At 41.2% G+C, this 15,428-nt stretch overlaps 2 protein-coding genes across 3 annotated transcripts in view; both read left to right on the top strand.

Moving 5' to 3' along the window:
- Positions 1-213, top strand: part of BEND5 (BEN domain containing 5) — a 52,117-nt gene extending 51,904 nt beyond the window's left edge. For both annotated transcript variants that reach the window (XM_032776377.1, XM_032776376.1), the window contains one exon: positions 18-213. In XM_032776377.1, coding sequence (XP_032632268.1) covers positions 18-175 — 158 coding nt within the window. In that variant the 3' untranslated portion in view covers positions 176-213. The remainder of the gene's footprint in view (positions 1-17) is intronic.
- The window catches only part of AGBL4 (AGBL carboxypeptidase 4), a 1,477,624-nt gene that overhangs the window by 936,868 nt on the left and 525,328 nt on the right, over positions 1-15,428 (top strand). The window lies entirely within an intron of this gene.

Genomic DNA, 15,428 nt, shown 5'->3' with positions numbered 1-15,428 from the left:
CTTACCTTTTTCCCCAGAATGTTTGTATGACAGAATAGCACAAGAAACTGTGGATGAAACTGAAATTGCACAGAGACTCTCCAAAGTCAACAAATACATCTGTGAAAAAATCATGGATATCAATAAATCATGTAAAAATGAAGAAAGGAGGGAAGCAAAGTACAATTTGCAATAAATTTTTGGATTTTTAATAAAGTCTTAGTGTTTTACTTATGTTGTCTTCTTGATTTGTGTGGCGTTTTTGCTGATGCGACTGAACTGACTTTGTGTGGATCTCGTTCTGAAATGTTGATATATTTTTAAGCAGTTTTGTAAAATGTCTAGATCCATAACCAGCTTTAAAAGTGATTTCGGATATAGAATCCTAAAATTGTAGGAGTGGAAGGGCCCTTGGTAGGTCCTCTAGTCCAGTCCCCTGCATGGAGGCAAGGCTGAGTATTATCTAGAAGATTATCCCTGACAGGTGTTTATCTTAACCTCCAATGACTGAGATTCCACCATCTCCCTAGGTAATTTGTTCCAGTGCTTAACTACTCCTGCAGTTAGGAAGTTTTACCTAAAACCAAGTAAGCCCATCACTTGTTCAGTCCTCCATGGATAAGGAGAACAATAGATCACCCTCCTCCTTTTATAGCAAATTTTACCTACTTGAAGACTTATCCTGTGTCTCCCCACTTTCTCTTTTCCAGACTAACAAACCCAATTTTTCAGTCTTTCCCCACAGGTCATGGTTTCGAGACATTTAAGCCTTTTTTGTTCTCTAGATTATCTCCAATTTTTCCACATCTTTCTTGAAGTAAGGTGCCCAGAACTGGACACTATTCCAGAACCGTATGAGTGCTGAGTAGAGTGGAAAAATTACTACTTGTATCTTCCTTTCAACACTCCGGCTAATGCATCCCAGAATGATGTTTGCTTCTTTTGCTACATTATATTGTTTCATATTTAGTTTGTGATCCACTATAAGCCCCAGAATCTTTTTATGCAGTACCCCTTCCTAAACAGTAATTTCCCGTTCTATATTTGTGCAATTGATTATTCCTTCTGAAGTGTAATACTTTGCATTTGTCCATATTGAATTTCATCCTATTTCAGACCATTTCTCCAGTTTGTCAAAATCATTTTGAGTTCTGATCCTGTCCTCCAAAGCACTTGCTACCTGTCCTGGCTTTGTATCATCCACAAACTTTATAAATGTACACTCTGCCATTATCTAAATCATTAATGAAAATATTGAATAGAACCAGACTGAACACAGATCTCTGCTTATCCCCACTCGATAGGCCCTTCAGGCTTAACGGTGAGCCATTAACTTCTCTCTGAGTACAGTTTGCACACATCTTATAGTAGGTTTGTCCAGGCTACATTTCCTTAGTTTGCTTATGAGACGGTCATATGAGAACATATTAAAAGTCTTAATAAATAGCGCAAGTCAATTAACTAATACATTAGTCCATTAAATAGTGAAAGCTCAAAGGAGAGTGAAACTCCCAAGTTGTTCCAATGCATTGCAACATGCTAACTGCAGTTCTGCGTAGGTTGTGATTCTGAAAACAGTGACCTGCATTTTTGTTCTAGTGAAGTCTATGGGATGCTACATGGACAAATCTCTATGCAGAATCTGAGCCATAGTAAACCTCTGCTTAAAGTGAAGTTCTAGTGAAAAGAAGAAAAAAAAACTCCTTATTGTAAGAAAGTTTCACTGTACTTTGCAGTGTTCTTTCCTGAAACTGCTTATAAATTTGCTTGCTTTTATGATCTTTTGTTTCTATTTTAATATATTTGGTCTAGAGCAGCTAAACAGGTTTTAAGGGAGCACTATCCTGACCAACTGGGTCACCATTAGTTTCAGTTTAAAAAAACAAAACAAAAACAACAACAAAAAACCCCATAACTCTAAACTTTTCTCCAAGTTTTAGTATGTGAATGAATTGTGAACATTTCTAACAGAAACTCGATGATCTTTTCAGACATAAGGGAAACTTTCAGATAGAAAGTATTATATTTATGCAACCTCTTCAGAAGGTGTGTTACAATTACTCTTGGAGCACTACATTCTTAATGGTATTTATATTTCTTTTATGAACATATTAAACAGTAATAGAGAATATAAAGATTCTGTATGCAAGAAAAATGTGTAATGGAAAAAGAAAATCTAGTACTAATTGTGTTTAGTCCATAAATGAGCTATGGAACTATTTGAACATAAGCTTAAGCATCAAGAAAACTTATTTTCTGGATTGGAGTCAGGCTTATTACACAAAATCAAAGAAATGCTTGTGGCATGACCGAATGACCCCTTAATGGCTGTAACTGGATAAAATCAAGGTCTTCTAGTGTGTCTTGTTTCATGCATGGGATTTAGGATTAGAGAAGAATTTAAATCCTGCAAATCCATAAACAACTGAGCAATCTAGAAGATAGTGTCTAACTGATAGCACTTCTATAAAACTATGTTCACAAAAGTGTGGTTATCAATAAGTGTGCAGTGTTGGAGCAGTCAGTCTCAGGGTATAAACTTTGCAGTGTCAGCACTAACTTTCTCACTCAGGTGTGAAAAAAACACTTCCCCCCGCTCCCCCGAGTGTTACAAGTTTCTGCACTTTAAAGTGGCAGTGTAGACAGTGCACCAGCACTGGGAGCCGCGCTGGTAGCTACTCCCTTCATGGAAGTGGGTTTTTTAATAGCGCTCTCCCAGCGCTGGTACCGTAACTACACAGCCATGTTAAAGTGCTGCTGCAGCAGATAAATTTCATGCAGGATCGGTCCATCAATGGCTATTAGGAATGGTGTCCCTAGCCTCTGTTTGCCATAAGCTGGGAATGGGTGACAGGGGATGGATCACTTGATTTACCTGTTCTGTTCATTCCCTCTGGGGCACCTGGCACTGTCGGAAGACGGGATACTGGGCTAGATGGACCCTTGGTCTGACCCAGTAGGGCCATTGAAGACATGACCTTAGAAAGACATGGTGGGTGAGGTAATACCTTTTATTGGACCAACTTCTGTTGGTGAGAGAGAAGCCTTTGAGCTCCATAGAGCTCTTCCTCAGGTCTGGAAAAGATGAAGTATGACAGCTAAATGCACGGTTGAGCAGCTAGGTTGGCATAAGTAATTAGTACACATTGCTGTGACCGTTGAAGGTGAAGTTGTCCCTGAACACTCCAGTAGTCATAGGACTAACGGGGGTTAGTGGGTTACAAATTGTTGTCATAATCCATAAATACAATATCTATTTAGACCACGATTTTTAGTGTCTAGCAAAGTTATAAATTTAAGCTCCCAGGCTTGTATTTTCAATATGTTGTGCGGGTTTCTGTTGAGTATGAGGACTGAGAGGTCAGATATAAGGTGATCACTTTGTGAAGAGTATTCACCACAGATGATAGGGTGGTTTTTTTTTCTTTTTTTTTGGTCTTTTGTCAGATTTTTCTGTAACCCACTAAGGGTATGGCTATACTAGCACTTTACAGTGCTGCAACTTTCACGCTCAGAGGTGTGAAAAAACACCCCCCTGAGCACTGCAAGATACAGTGCTGTAAAGCCTCAGTATAATCAGTGCCGCAGCACTGGGAGCGTGGCTCCCAGCGCTGCAAGCTACACCCATAGAGGATGTGGTTTACGTGCAGCGCTGGAAGAGCTCTCTCCCAGTGCTGGCACCGCGACCACACACTCACTGCTTTGAAATTTCAAGTGTAGCCATACCCTAATTCCCCTTTTTGTCATATGACTGCAGGAATGTTAAGGGACCACTTCACTTGAATGGTCCTTTAGAATATATGCTAACTACTTACGCTAAACTATCTGTTTGATCTTGTATTTAGCTGTGACACCCTGAGTACCTTTCCCAGACTTAAAGAGCTCTGTGTAACTGGAAAGCTTGTCTCTCTCACCAACAGAAGTTGGTCCAATAAGAGACACCCATCTTGGTTATCAATAAGTCAGTTAGTTTACTAATTGGAGTGTCAGCACCCTTCCTTCCCAAAACATCTGCTTTCAGTAGTTTTGGGATGCTTACAAAGCCTTATCTTCTTCCTTTAAACACTTGAGTACTGATAGGTTAAGCCATTGTTCATTCCTATTGAAACTGTCTATATGTATTGGGATAATTTGAAGGTAGCATTGCAGGGACCCTTCTAGGGGATTTTAAGGAAAAATTAAAGACAAATGACGCATGGTTCAGTGGATGCATTATAAATCAAAATAATGTGGTATAGTGCTATAAGAGCACTCATTTAAGTGCTTTGTTGGAACAGCGCCGAAGTATTTATAATTCGTATATTCTGAGTGTCGAGCCCATTCCATGTAATTCTCAAAGTTCTAAAATACAAACGTAAACATTCCAGTTCTTTTGTTGTCTTTAGAAGTGCTATAATTACACAGAAAAAGGTATGGAACTAAGTATTAGCCTAAAAGCATCACTTCCAGACAGAACTGAAATGCTTTCCTGAACTGGGGTGCTAAGTAGGAAAGAACTGTGTGTTTCTACTATCAGGATATGTTTCAATTTTTTTTTTAATTAAAGAGCAAAATAGAGATGAAGTTAGAGAAACAACTAGTAAATTGGGTTCCACTTTTCTGGCAAATAAACATGAATTGATCTTTAAAAAAAGCCCTTTAGGCTTAAAGAAAACTTCTGTCATTCCCTCTCCCTCTCCTTCCTGCTACTCCTGGATCTGTCAAACACTGTACTGCTAATATAATACCACTGTAACATTCTTTAATAAGATGATAATTCTACTCTCCTTGAAAGATGAATATAGGCTAAGTTTATTTGAGGCAATATTTTGTGAAGCCTGTGAAAAGTAGATTAGTGCTGAATCAAAGATTAGGGCTCTAGTCTGGCTCCCCAAAAACCAGAGATTCAAAGTTTGTATGAGGGTATGGCTACACTTGAAACTTCAAAGTGCTGCCACGGCAGCACTTTGAAGTGCGAGTGTGGTCGCGGTGCCAGCGCTGGGAGAAAGCTCTCCCAGCGCTGCACGTACTCCACATCCTCACTGGGTTTAGCTTGCAGCGCTGGGAGCCATGCTCCCAGCGCTGTGGCACTGTTTACACTGGCGCTTTACAGCGCTGTATCTTGCAGCGCTAAGGGGGGTGTTTTTTTCACACCCCTGAGCAAGAAAGTTGCAGCGCTGTAAAGCGCCAGTGTAGCCAAGGCCTGAATAACCAGCACCAGCATCCTAATAGAGCTTTTTCTAGACAGACTTAGCGCATCAGACACTCTTCTGCACATTGCTCAAGAATTCAAACTATTCAGAGAAAAGATCTCTGAAGATTTCGGTCCACTGCTCTGTGCTGACAGCATCTGCCACCCTAGGTCCAAGGAGCTTTCTGCTACATGCATTAAAGCACCTGGATGGTGCAAAGAGGTTCACTTGTAAAGTAAACACTGTGCATCACTGGGAGCGGCTAGCTAACGTGGGTTGAGTTAAATTGTACAGCTGGCATTTAATGTTAAATTAGAACCAATTGAAGTTTTTTGTTTCGGTTGACGTTAAATAAGTTGGGCATTCTGAAGGCAGTACCTTCCAATAATGTGTTATTTTTAATGCTATGCATTTTTCTGGAAACAAGCTTTTCTAATAATGAATTGGTTTCATGCACATTGTAATTGAAATTAAGGGTATGGACGGCTTTATTGTGAACAGTAATATCCTGTACAAACAATTCCTTTGATCGGTATCCATTCTTTACCTCTTCCTTTGAAACAGTATAAAGAACAGATAGGCTTTTCTCTACTTTATTTACTGTTTCAAGTAGGCAAAGCTGTCATATGACTCTACAGAATTACCCACCAATGGAAAAGTATATACATTTGTACTCCTGAATGAGGCACATTTTCTGAATTAGAATGTTGATTGCTAGATTTACTGCAAATTTAATGTCAATATTTTTGTATTGCAGCTGCCAGTCTAGTAAATGTTTTAACTCTTCCATAATCCAGCCCAGCTTTGTGTGGTGTTAGTACCATCAGTGTGGTGGTAGTACCACAATGTGTGCGACACATTGATTTCTAGTTTTTGCAAGACTGATGCCTGCAAACTTTTTCCAGTCACTCTATATACTTGATGTTTTATAATGCTCAAGCAGATATAGTGGATACAGTTACAGAATTTTGACCTGAAATGATAGGATTTTATCAAACTCCATGGCAGCTCTAACCTTCAGAGGTTAGCACTGTGCTATAATTTGATAGTGTAAACTTGGATTTGTAAATATCAAAAGGGGGAAAAAAACACTTCAAAGGGACCAAGTTTTATATTGTCCTGGAGATCAGTGCAAACTGTTTACCTTCTTTTCTCAAAGAGAGAATAGAGTATTGTTACATAAATGATCTCAGTTCTTTGTTGCCACACATTACAAATGATAGCAGTAATATTCATGACCTGATCCATAATAAAGTGCCTCTGGCATTCTTACAAAGGAGAAAGATTAGAGCTAACAAAAAGGGCTTTATTTTCCATTAATGATTTTATAAGGGAAATGAGCTATTCTATTAAAGGAGAGAATTCAAACAGATTTTAATACCTCACTCATTTATACAAAATGCCTATCAACTCAATGAAAAAGAGCAAGGGAAAAAAGCGTTTGTCAGATCTGCCTGTTATAGATGGGTTTGACTTTAGTGATGCTTTATGGAGATGGAGGATTTTTTTAATACAGTCAGTCTAGAATTCTTGTATTTATTTAGTCATGTGAAAGCAACTGTCAATTGAAGCAGCTTGTTATATTGCATCTGGACAGCCAGTTAGCTCGACTGTCAAATCAAAGTGCAGTTCCCCTGCAGGAAGCAGTTTCATTGCACTGCAACTTTGATTCTGTATCTGATGGGGTAGCTGTGCTACTCCTTTGTCTTAAGTGTAGATTATTGTCCTATCAGAAGGTCTAGGTACCAATAAATTGGGCTATATTAAGTCCAGGCTTTTTCGGTGGGACTTAATAATGAGATTTCAAGATCATTAGACTATGATCAGCCAAAATGTGGGGACTTTTAAAAAATAAAACTGTTAAGCACAGATCACTATTTAAAATAATTGTCTTGACAAATTAATGGAGAATGAGGATATTCTAAATTAATGCTGTCACGTTAGCCTTAAACTCAATTGTATCTAAACAGTGTTAATCTCAGGTAGTAGCAACATTCACTGATATTGGCTAGAATTAAATGTGTAGATGCAATGAACAAGCTGTGCTATCTTATAGCCTGCTCGTCCCCAGTTTAAGTAACTTGGCATGGAACTCTGTCTCCTGGTCTGATCCTACTCCCATGAAAATCAATTGTAAAACTCCTATTGACTTCAGTGGGGTAGGTAGGATCAAGCCATCAGTTGGAGAACGTTAGATACTCGTCACTTATCAAGGGCTGGTTTCAAGCCTACATGTGCCAGCTGGCAACCAGAATTTTCTTCCTTTGCTGGGCTTGAATCAACCATAGCATAAACCTAACATGGTGGGGTGTGTTTTACTGAATTTCTTTCCAGTTGTTCTTTGTAGTGTAATGTGACATTATTCTGATGATATGATCTGTTTAGCTCTGTATTGGAAACATTTAGTTTATTTTAAACATATTAAAAATCACTTTCATTAGAGGCATATGTGAAACATGCAAAAATCCTGAAATCATGGTTTTTCAAATATTGAAAAGTCCAATTTTGTGGACTATTTTTGAATGAAACATTTCAAACTAAAATTTGTTCACATAGGATATATGCAGAAATTTGCAAGTTTTCAGTGGGAGAGTGGCCATATTTCAGAAATATCCTGGAAAATGAAATGTATGGTTCCTCAGAATGGATTGATGAAACTTTGAGTATATTTGTTCCTTTTTTCATGCCTCTGATTTTCAAAGACTTGGCTGGTCAACACTACAAAGTTGGGTTTCCTGAATTACTCTGTTAACCACTCTGTAAAATGATGGAGTCTAAATTAGCTGTTACCACTCAAGAAAGAGATTGTGGAGTCATTGTGGATAATTCTGTGAAAACATCCACTCAATGTGCAGTAGCAGTCAAAAAAGCAGACAGAATGTTGGGAGTCATTAAGAAAGGGATAGATAATAAGACAGAAAATATCATGTTACCTCTATATAAATCCATGCTATGCCCCTATCTTGACTACTGCGTGCAGATGTGGTTGCCCCATCTCAAAAAAGATATATTGGAATTGGAAAAGGTTCAGAAAAGGGCAACAAAAATGATCAGGGGTATGGAACAGCTTCTGTATGAGGAGCAATTAATAAAACTAGGACTTTTCAGCTTGGAAAAGAGACGACTCGGCGAAGGGAAAAAGATGTGGTAGTGGTCTATAAAATCATGACTGGTATGGAGAAAGTAAATAAGGACGTAGTGGGGTTGCACTCACAAGCCCCCTCTGTCTGTTTGTCCCTGCGCCAGAATAGAGCAGTGCCCACAGGCTCCTTCCCTGGAAGCAGCGTCTTTGCCCTTTCAGGGCTTTTTGGGCACCAGCTCTTAATTGTAGTGGCCCAGCTGCAGTCCCTCTTCTGGGGTGCCTTAAAATTCCAGGCCACTTTCCTAGTGGCTGGTGAAGGGCAGCGGGCCCAGGCCTGCCCTGTTTTCTAGGTCCCAACCCATGGACTCAACAGATTGTGAATGGCTACTATGTCCCTTTAAATAGACAGTATTGCTGTTCTAATTCCCTGGGCCACTTCCCCATGGCTCCCACATATTCTTCACCCTTATCTCAGAGCCTTGTCTTGTCGAGTCTCAGCAACCAGTTTAAAGCACCATCCACTCTTCTCCAGCTCCTGGCAAGGAACTGAACTCACTTTGGCCCTGCAGCTCTTCTTATACTGACTTGCTGGGCCCTGAGTGGCTGCTTCCCACACAGCTGCTCTAGGCAGCTTGGAGGACCACTCGTCTACCCTTTCTGGGGCGAAATGTGGCAGGGCCACAAGGCCTCCAGCAAGGGGGCCTCAGGGCCTAGTCCACCCCCTCACAGGAAGTGTTATTTACTCCTCAGAACATGAACTAGGGGTCACCAAATAATTATTAATAGGCAGCTGGTTTAAAACAAACCAAAGGATATATTTTTTTCAAAAATGCATAGTCAGCCTGTGGAATGCCTTGACAGAGGGTGTTGGGAAGGCCAAGACTATAACAGGGTTCAAAAAATAACTAGATAAATTCATGGAGGATAGGTCCATCAATGGCTATTAGTCAGGATGGGCAGGGATGGTGTCCCTAGCCTCCGTTTACCATAAGGTGGGAATGAGCAACTGGGGGATGGATCACTTGATGATTCCGTGTTCTGTTCATTCCCTCTGGGGCACCTGGCATTGGTCACTATCAGAAGACAGAATACTAGGCTAGGTGGACCTTTGGTCTGACCCCGTATGGCCGTTCTTATGTTTATAACTACGTCGCTCAGGGCGTGAAAACTTTCACAACCCACGTGATATAATTTAAATTGACCTAAGCCCTAGTTTAGATGCTGCTAGGCTGATAGAAGACTTCTACCATTGACCTACATACCGCCTATCGGAGAGGTGGATTCACTACAGCGATAGTAGAACCTCTTCCATTGCTGTAGTGTCTACACTGCAGTGCTTTGAGTGTCCTTGATGAAGTCATAACAGCATCAATCAACTTGATTGAGATTTGTAATTTTTTCATCAACAGCATTGTGGAATTGTGAGGTGATGATTCATACGATGTTGAGGCAATACAAATGTTACCACATGCAGCTATTGTATATTTCATGCTTAGTGGGTAATTTTTAAATTTTACTATGTTGGACATTTAAAATGATTTTTCCACGTTAGGCTTCCTAAAGACAATGAATTGGACTTACATTCATTTTTGAATAACTACTCATGTTTTATATACTTGGCTGGTCATTTGCTTTAGCACTTAGAAATAATTGTGAGTCAGAACTTTCCACCTAATTTCCACATGTGTGTAATCCTGCAAGTCAGTCATGCTCTTTGTTTGGGACACCAATCTGTTGCTATGGAAATGAAAATTATGTAAACCATAATCCCACAACAGTGGCATCCATTGATCCTGCAGTGATGTCATAACATTACTCAATGTAGAGGTGAAGACAAGTCAAAGGTCATCTTATAGCTTTGATAATTAGCAAACACAGCCAAAAATGGAAAAATATTTAAAAGTTTAAAGAATTTTTGCTGAAAGCCTTACATTTAGAAAGGTTTTTCTACTTAGTAAATGGTTTCTTAAATCTTTCTCCACACATTGCAAGCAACGATGTGACATTCTTTCATGTTCTTAGCACCTATTATCTGAAACCATTTGTAGCATTCAAAAAACAAAACAAAAAACATCCCAATCAATCAAAAACAAAGAAACAAACAACAACCCACACACATTAGGCTGTTTACTTTTATGATAAATTTCAATCTGATCTGATTTCAAATTCTTGAGAGATTAAACCATGAAAATTCAGACTATGAAAAACAACTTGACTTTTGCTATAGTGTAACAGTGTTACAGGTAATATGAAATATACTACACAGGAAATGTATGGTCATTGGTAATTGTGTATCTTTCACTTTTTAATGAGCTATTGTACATTTAGTGCTTCTAGAAGAAGAAACATGTTTGTTGTGTTGGACAGAGCTTATTACCAGTGATAATGATGATGATATCTCTCTGAATGACTTTGTCAGGGAGTCCCAGTGAATGAGAGAAATGTAAAGGAAGAGTACTAGAAAGAAGTATGTGTTGGCAGTACTGTCTTACTAATGTACCAGAACCCAAAGCATCAAATCCATGAAGCTTGCACAGTGTGACTTTATTAGCAAAAAAGTACTACGTTGAAAATTATGGTCAATCAGGTTGGATCTTTCTTATTTTAAGCCAAAATTTCATTGAGAATTTGCCTGTTGTGTTTTTTGAAATATATTGAATGCTAATTTATTGAAAAAGGTATTGTATTTACAATTAGCTTTGCCTGTTTTATTTGATATTTTTAGCAAAGGGACGTTTTAATGAGAAATACCTGTATAAACAATGTTTGAAGCTGAGAGTTCCAGCTAGTCAACAGTTAAAATGGTTTTACGTTTGAACATGTCTAAATAGACTATTTTAATGCAGTAGTTTCAGTACTTTGGAATACTGTGTGTTCAAGGCTGGATTAAGGCAACCTGGGGCCTTAGGTGCACACAGTTTCCACTCCTTCAGCTCTGACTCCCGCCCCATGGCTCCTCCCCCATTGGCAAAGGCAGTGGCCAGGGCTCCTCCTCTTCTAAAGAGATAGGGGTTGGCAGAAGGGTGTGGCCGTCCAGCACTCTCACCTATGTGGCTGGAGTGTATCTGCTTGGGTGAGTAGGCGAGACTCACTGTCTTCTTCTCTCTTGCCACACACCATGTCCTCTGCTGGAGTGGTGGCAGGGACCCACTGAAAAATGGCTCTTGGAATTAACGTCGTTTCTGAATTTTTTCCTCTAGAACAACTGCTCTAAGGTGATTTAGGCTCCTGTGAGCATAACTTAGTTTTTAAAATGGCGTTTAGGCTCCTAAAGCAGTTAGGCACTTTGGAATATTTTAACTGTAGGCTCTTTGCAGATTTAGCAGACATTGTTGCGTCAGTTAAACTCAGTTCATATTGCCAGATTTTCTTTTCTCAGCCACAAGGGCTAGAAAATTCTTTTTTTTTTTTTTTCAGATGAAAGCTTAGACTCTGATGTGATCATCATTCCAAGAGCTGGAGCTCTCGGCTAATGTTGCCAGACATCCAGTTTTTGACTGGATCGTCCGGTCGAAGAGGGATCCTGGTGGCTCTGGTCAGCACCGCTGACCGGGCCTTTAAAAGTCCGGTTGGCAGTGCTGTGAGGCTAAGGCAGGCCAGTGCCTACCTGTCCTGGCACCACGCTGCACCCCAGAAGTAATCAGCAGGTCTGGGTCCTAGGGGCCACGGGGCTCTGCGCACTGTCCGTGCCCCGAGCCTGACTCCACACTCCCATTGGCTGGGAACTGTGGCCAATAGGATCTGGAGGGGGTGGTCCCTGCAGGCACCTCCTGGTCCCCCACCTAGGATCTGGACCTGCTGGCTGGGATCACTGCTAACTGGGAGTCGCCTGTGGTAAGCCTGCACCCCAGCCGTGAGCCCCCTCTTCATCACCGGGCCCACCCCAGAGCCTGTACACCCTCCTGCACTCCAACCCCCTGCCTCAACCCACAGCCTCCTCCCACATTCTGAATCCCTGGGCCCCACCCCCCAGCCTGGAGCCCCCTCCTTTCCCCCAAACCCCTCATCCCCAGAGCCCACACCCCTAGACAGAGTCCTCGCCCCCTCCCACACCCTGAACCTCTCATTTCTGGCTCCACCCTGGAGCCCACACCCCCAGCTAGAGGCGTTACCCCCTCCTGCACCCTAACTCCCTGCCCCAGCCCAGTGAACATGAGGGAGGGTGGGGGAAAGCGAACCACCAAGGGAGAGGGAATATAGGGGGCGGGGGCCTTGTGGAAGGGGGTGGAGCCTCTGGAAAGGAGTGGGGCTGGGGTTGTCATGTTTTTGTGATTAGGAAGTTGGCAACCCTACTCTAGGCACAAGGCCTGTAGTGTCTATGCCTCAGTCTGGTCGTGTGCATGTGTAAGAGTTGCATCTCTTGAGGACACTAATAGCTTGTTAAGGGCACATGTTCCGTTCCACTGCATACTGTGAAAGGGAAGAAACAATTGAGCAGATGGGGTCTGAGGCAGGGCAGAGGAAAAAGGGCAGCTTTTCCTCCCCTCTATAGTGACAACGCTGTGATCAGTGGGAGGTAGAACAGACACTCTGCAAGCAAAAAGCATCTTAAGTTGCTACCATTGCAAGCACGGGTCACTCCCCTTCCGTCCCTTTCCCAGACTGGAAGAGAAGGCACGTTTTTTGTTCCAATGGCTAATCCCCCTTATGATTAAAACATTGTTCCTTATTTCTAATTAGAATTAGCCTGGCTTTAACTTCCAGCCATTGGTTCTTATCCTGCCTTTCTCCACAAGATTAGAGAGACCTTTAATACCTGATATTTTCTCCCTATGGAAGGGACTAGACACTGTAATCAAGTCACCTCTTGATCTTCTGTTTTGAGAAGCTAAAGATCGAGGTCCCTAAAGATCGAGGTCCTCAGGTGTCCTTGCTATCAGACATATTTTCCAGCCCTCAGATCCCCATTTGGCTGCATTACCTAGCGATGCTCACCTGAGCTATGCAGAAGGAGTACATTGACAGGCCCCTAACTATTTCACTTTATTAACTTGGTGATATCTCACCTTTTAGGATGGATGGATTTTTGTATTTGAATGCACTGTGCATTCATCATAGTTTCACTTTGTGGTGCAATTTTAGATTTTTTCTGTAAAACTATCATCAAATAATTTTGTGATCAGCTAGCACTGCCACATTAATTCAAGTACAGCTGTCGCAGAAATCAGGGCCTTGCTATGGAATAGATTTATGATGTGCCTCACTGGATAGGGCCCTGGCTCTAGTGCCATAAACCTCCTCCTGGGCCACTTTCCAATTGACTTAGTGTTTTACGTGTGCCATAAATGAGACTGGGGCAGGTTCTTTCTTTTTACTTTACTGTTCATTCTGTATGAAGCAGAATGATCCACCCAAGTATCTGAAAGTATTGAATAAAGGCTAAAAACAGCAACGATTTCAGACTCTTTGCTATAACAGAAGACACTGAAATGAGACACCAAGTAGGATGCAGCAATTCTTGTATTATTTGTGTTAACATCTGAGTCACCTTTAAGCTTTCGAGTTTCTCTGGGTGCTGGTAGCAGTAAATTGCTCTAGAGAGATGCGGAACCATTATGGTTACATTTCTTTCCATGTGGAGTAGAAGGGAGAAACTAAAGCCAATCTTTTAATTGACTAAATTAATGCACATTTTTGGACCCCTCTAGCTAGAGCCCAGAAAAATGATACAAATCAGACATGTTAGAAGAGGAACCAGCTGCAGTTTACCGCCCTGACAAATTAAGGGCTGTTTTAGAAGGGATGAAGCACATTTTGACTTTGCTATGTTACTTTTAGATTCCAAGTTAACTACTCCTCAGAGAAAAGATGAGGGACTAGTGACTCCTCCAAGACGATTTAACTGAAAACCGTTAGTCCCAGAATTCTGAAGGACGAAGCAGATTTAAGTATGTAAACAGAAGTGAGATCAAGATAAAGGAGAAAAACTTGCAATTAATCTTTTTTTCCACAAGTCCTCTTCTTTCCTTTGAGAGTTCTGAATAATGTCAAATGAGGTTCCTCTACATTTCCTTCATCTTCTCTCTAATGATAGGCTGTTAATTAACTTAGTGATTTCACAATGTTTGTAAATTACTATCTTTGTACTTCATTCCTATTTGTATGGACATGAGAAAATTAATTACGGACACCGCCTTTAGAAATGTAATTAATGTTTCACCGTTAGATGCCTGCTGATATTTTTGCATTTGCTTTTTGTTTGCAACTGGCCTTTTTTATAATTCCCCTTCTCCCAAAGCTCATATTCTGGGTCTCAGATTTCACTGGTACAGAACAGATAGATAGCAAATGACTCAGGATAACAGCCAATGAAAAGCTTTCCTATTAGGTACCTTCAACTAGACTAGCTTCACCCCTTCCATTGTTCCCTTAGTTGTTCTTGTCCCTCACTGGGAGGGGGCAGCATACCACAGTATCTGCCGTCTTGGGCAGTATTTTTGCTTTTGTCTTGCTGGCTGGGAGATCCCAGTTCAGTTCCTCTCTCTACCTGCTGAAAAGGGATTGGAATGTGGGATATTCCGATGTGGGTCTCTGTCTCGTCTATTAATGCTATTCAATTTTGTATAAATAATTCAATATGCCTTGGGCCAGAGAGTGAGTGAGAACGACTCTATAGTCCTGTGGAGTACCCTAAGCACTGGGATAAAAGTTACAGGTGTCGTGTTTAGGTGTGCCCCGAGCACGCCTCGAGGATCAGGCTTTGGTGGCGAGATAGGTGGGGAATGTCATAGTATACTTTCCTCAATCTGAACCTGAGAGTCCAAAATGAGGTACTAGCATGAAATCCTCTAAGCTTAATTACCAGCTTAGATCTGATACGCTGCAACCAATCAGAACTCTGAGTGTCTGAAACTCTGGTGTCCCCAAACCTTCCCTGGGGGCCCCCAAGACCCAGATTCCTTGAGCCTTACAACACAGGCAATAAACCATTTCCCTTCCCTCTCCTTTCTTCCTCCCAGATATTTCCCGCCCTGGGTACGCTAGGAGAGAGAAACAGATTCAAGCTCCGTGAATCTAAACAAAGGGATTCCTCCTTCCCCCTCCCTTCTTCCCCTCACCCAGAGGCAATACAGATTCAAGCTCCGTGAATCTAATACAAAGAGGAAATTTATCCTTCCCTTTTCCCCACCAATTCCCTGGTGAGTACAGACTCAATTCCCTTGAGCCTCAACTAGGGAAAAAATCAAACAGGTCTT

Source organism: Chelonoidis abingdonii, chromosome 7 (genome assembly GCF_003597395.2).
Source record: "Chelonoidis abingdonii isolate Lonesome George chromosome 7, CheloAbing_2.0, whole genome shotgun sequence".
NCBI lineage: Eukaryota > Metazoa > Chordata > Testudines > Testudinidae > Chelonoidis > Chelonoidis abingdonii.
Note: the sequence above shows the minus strand (reverse complement) of the source record. Positions and strands in the feature narration are given on the sequence as shown.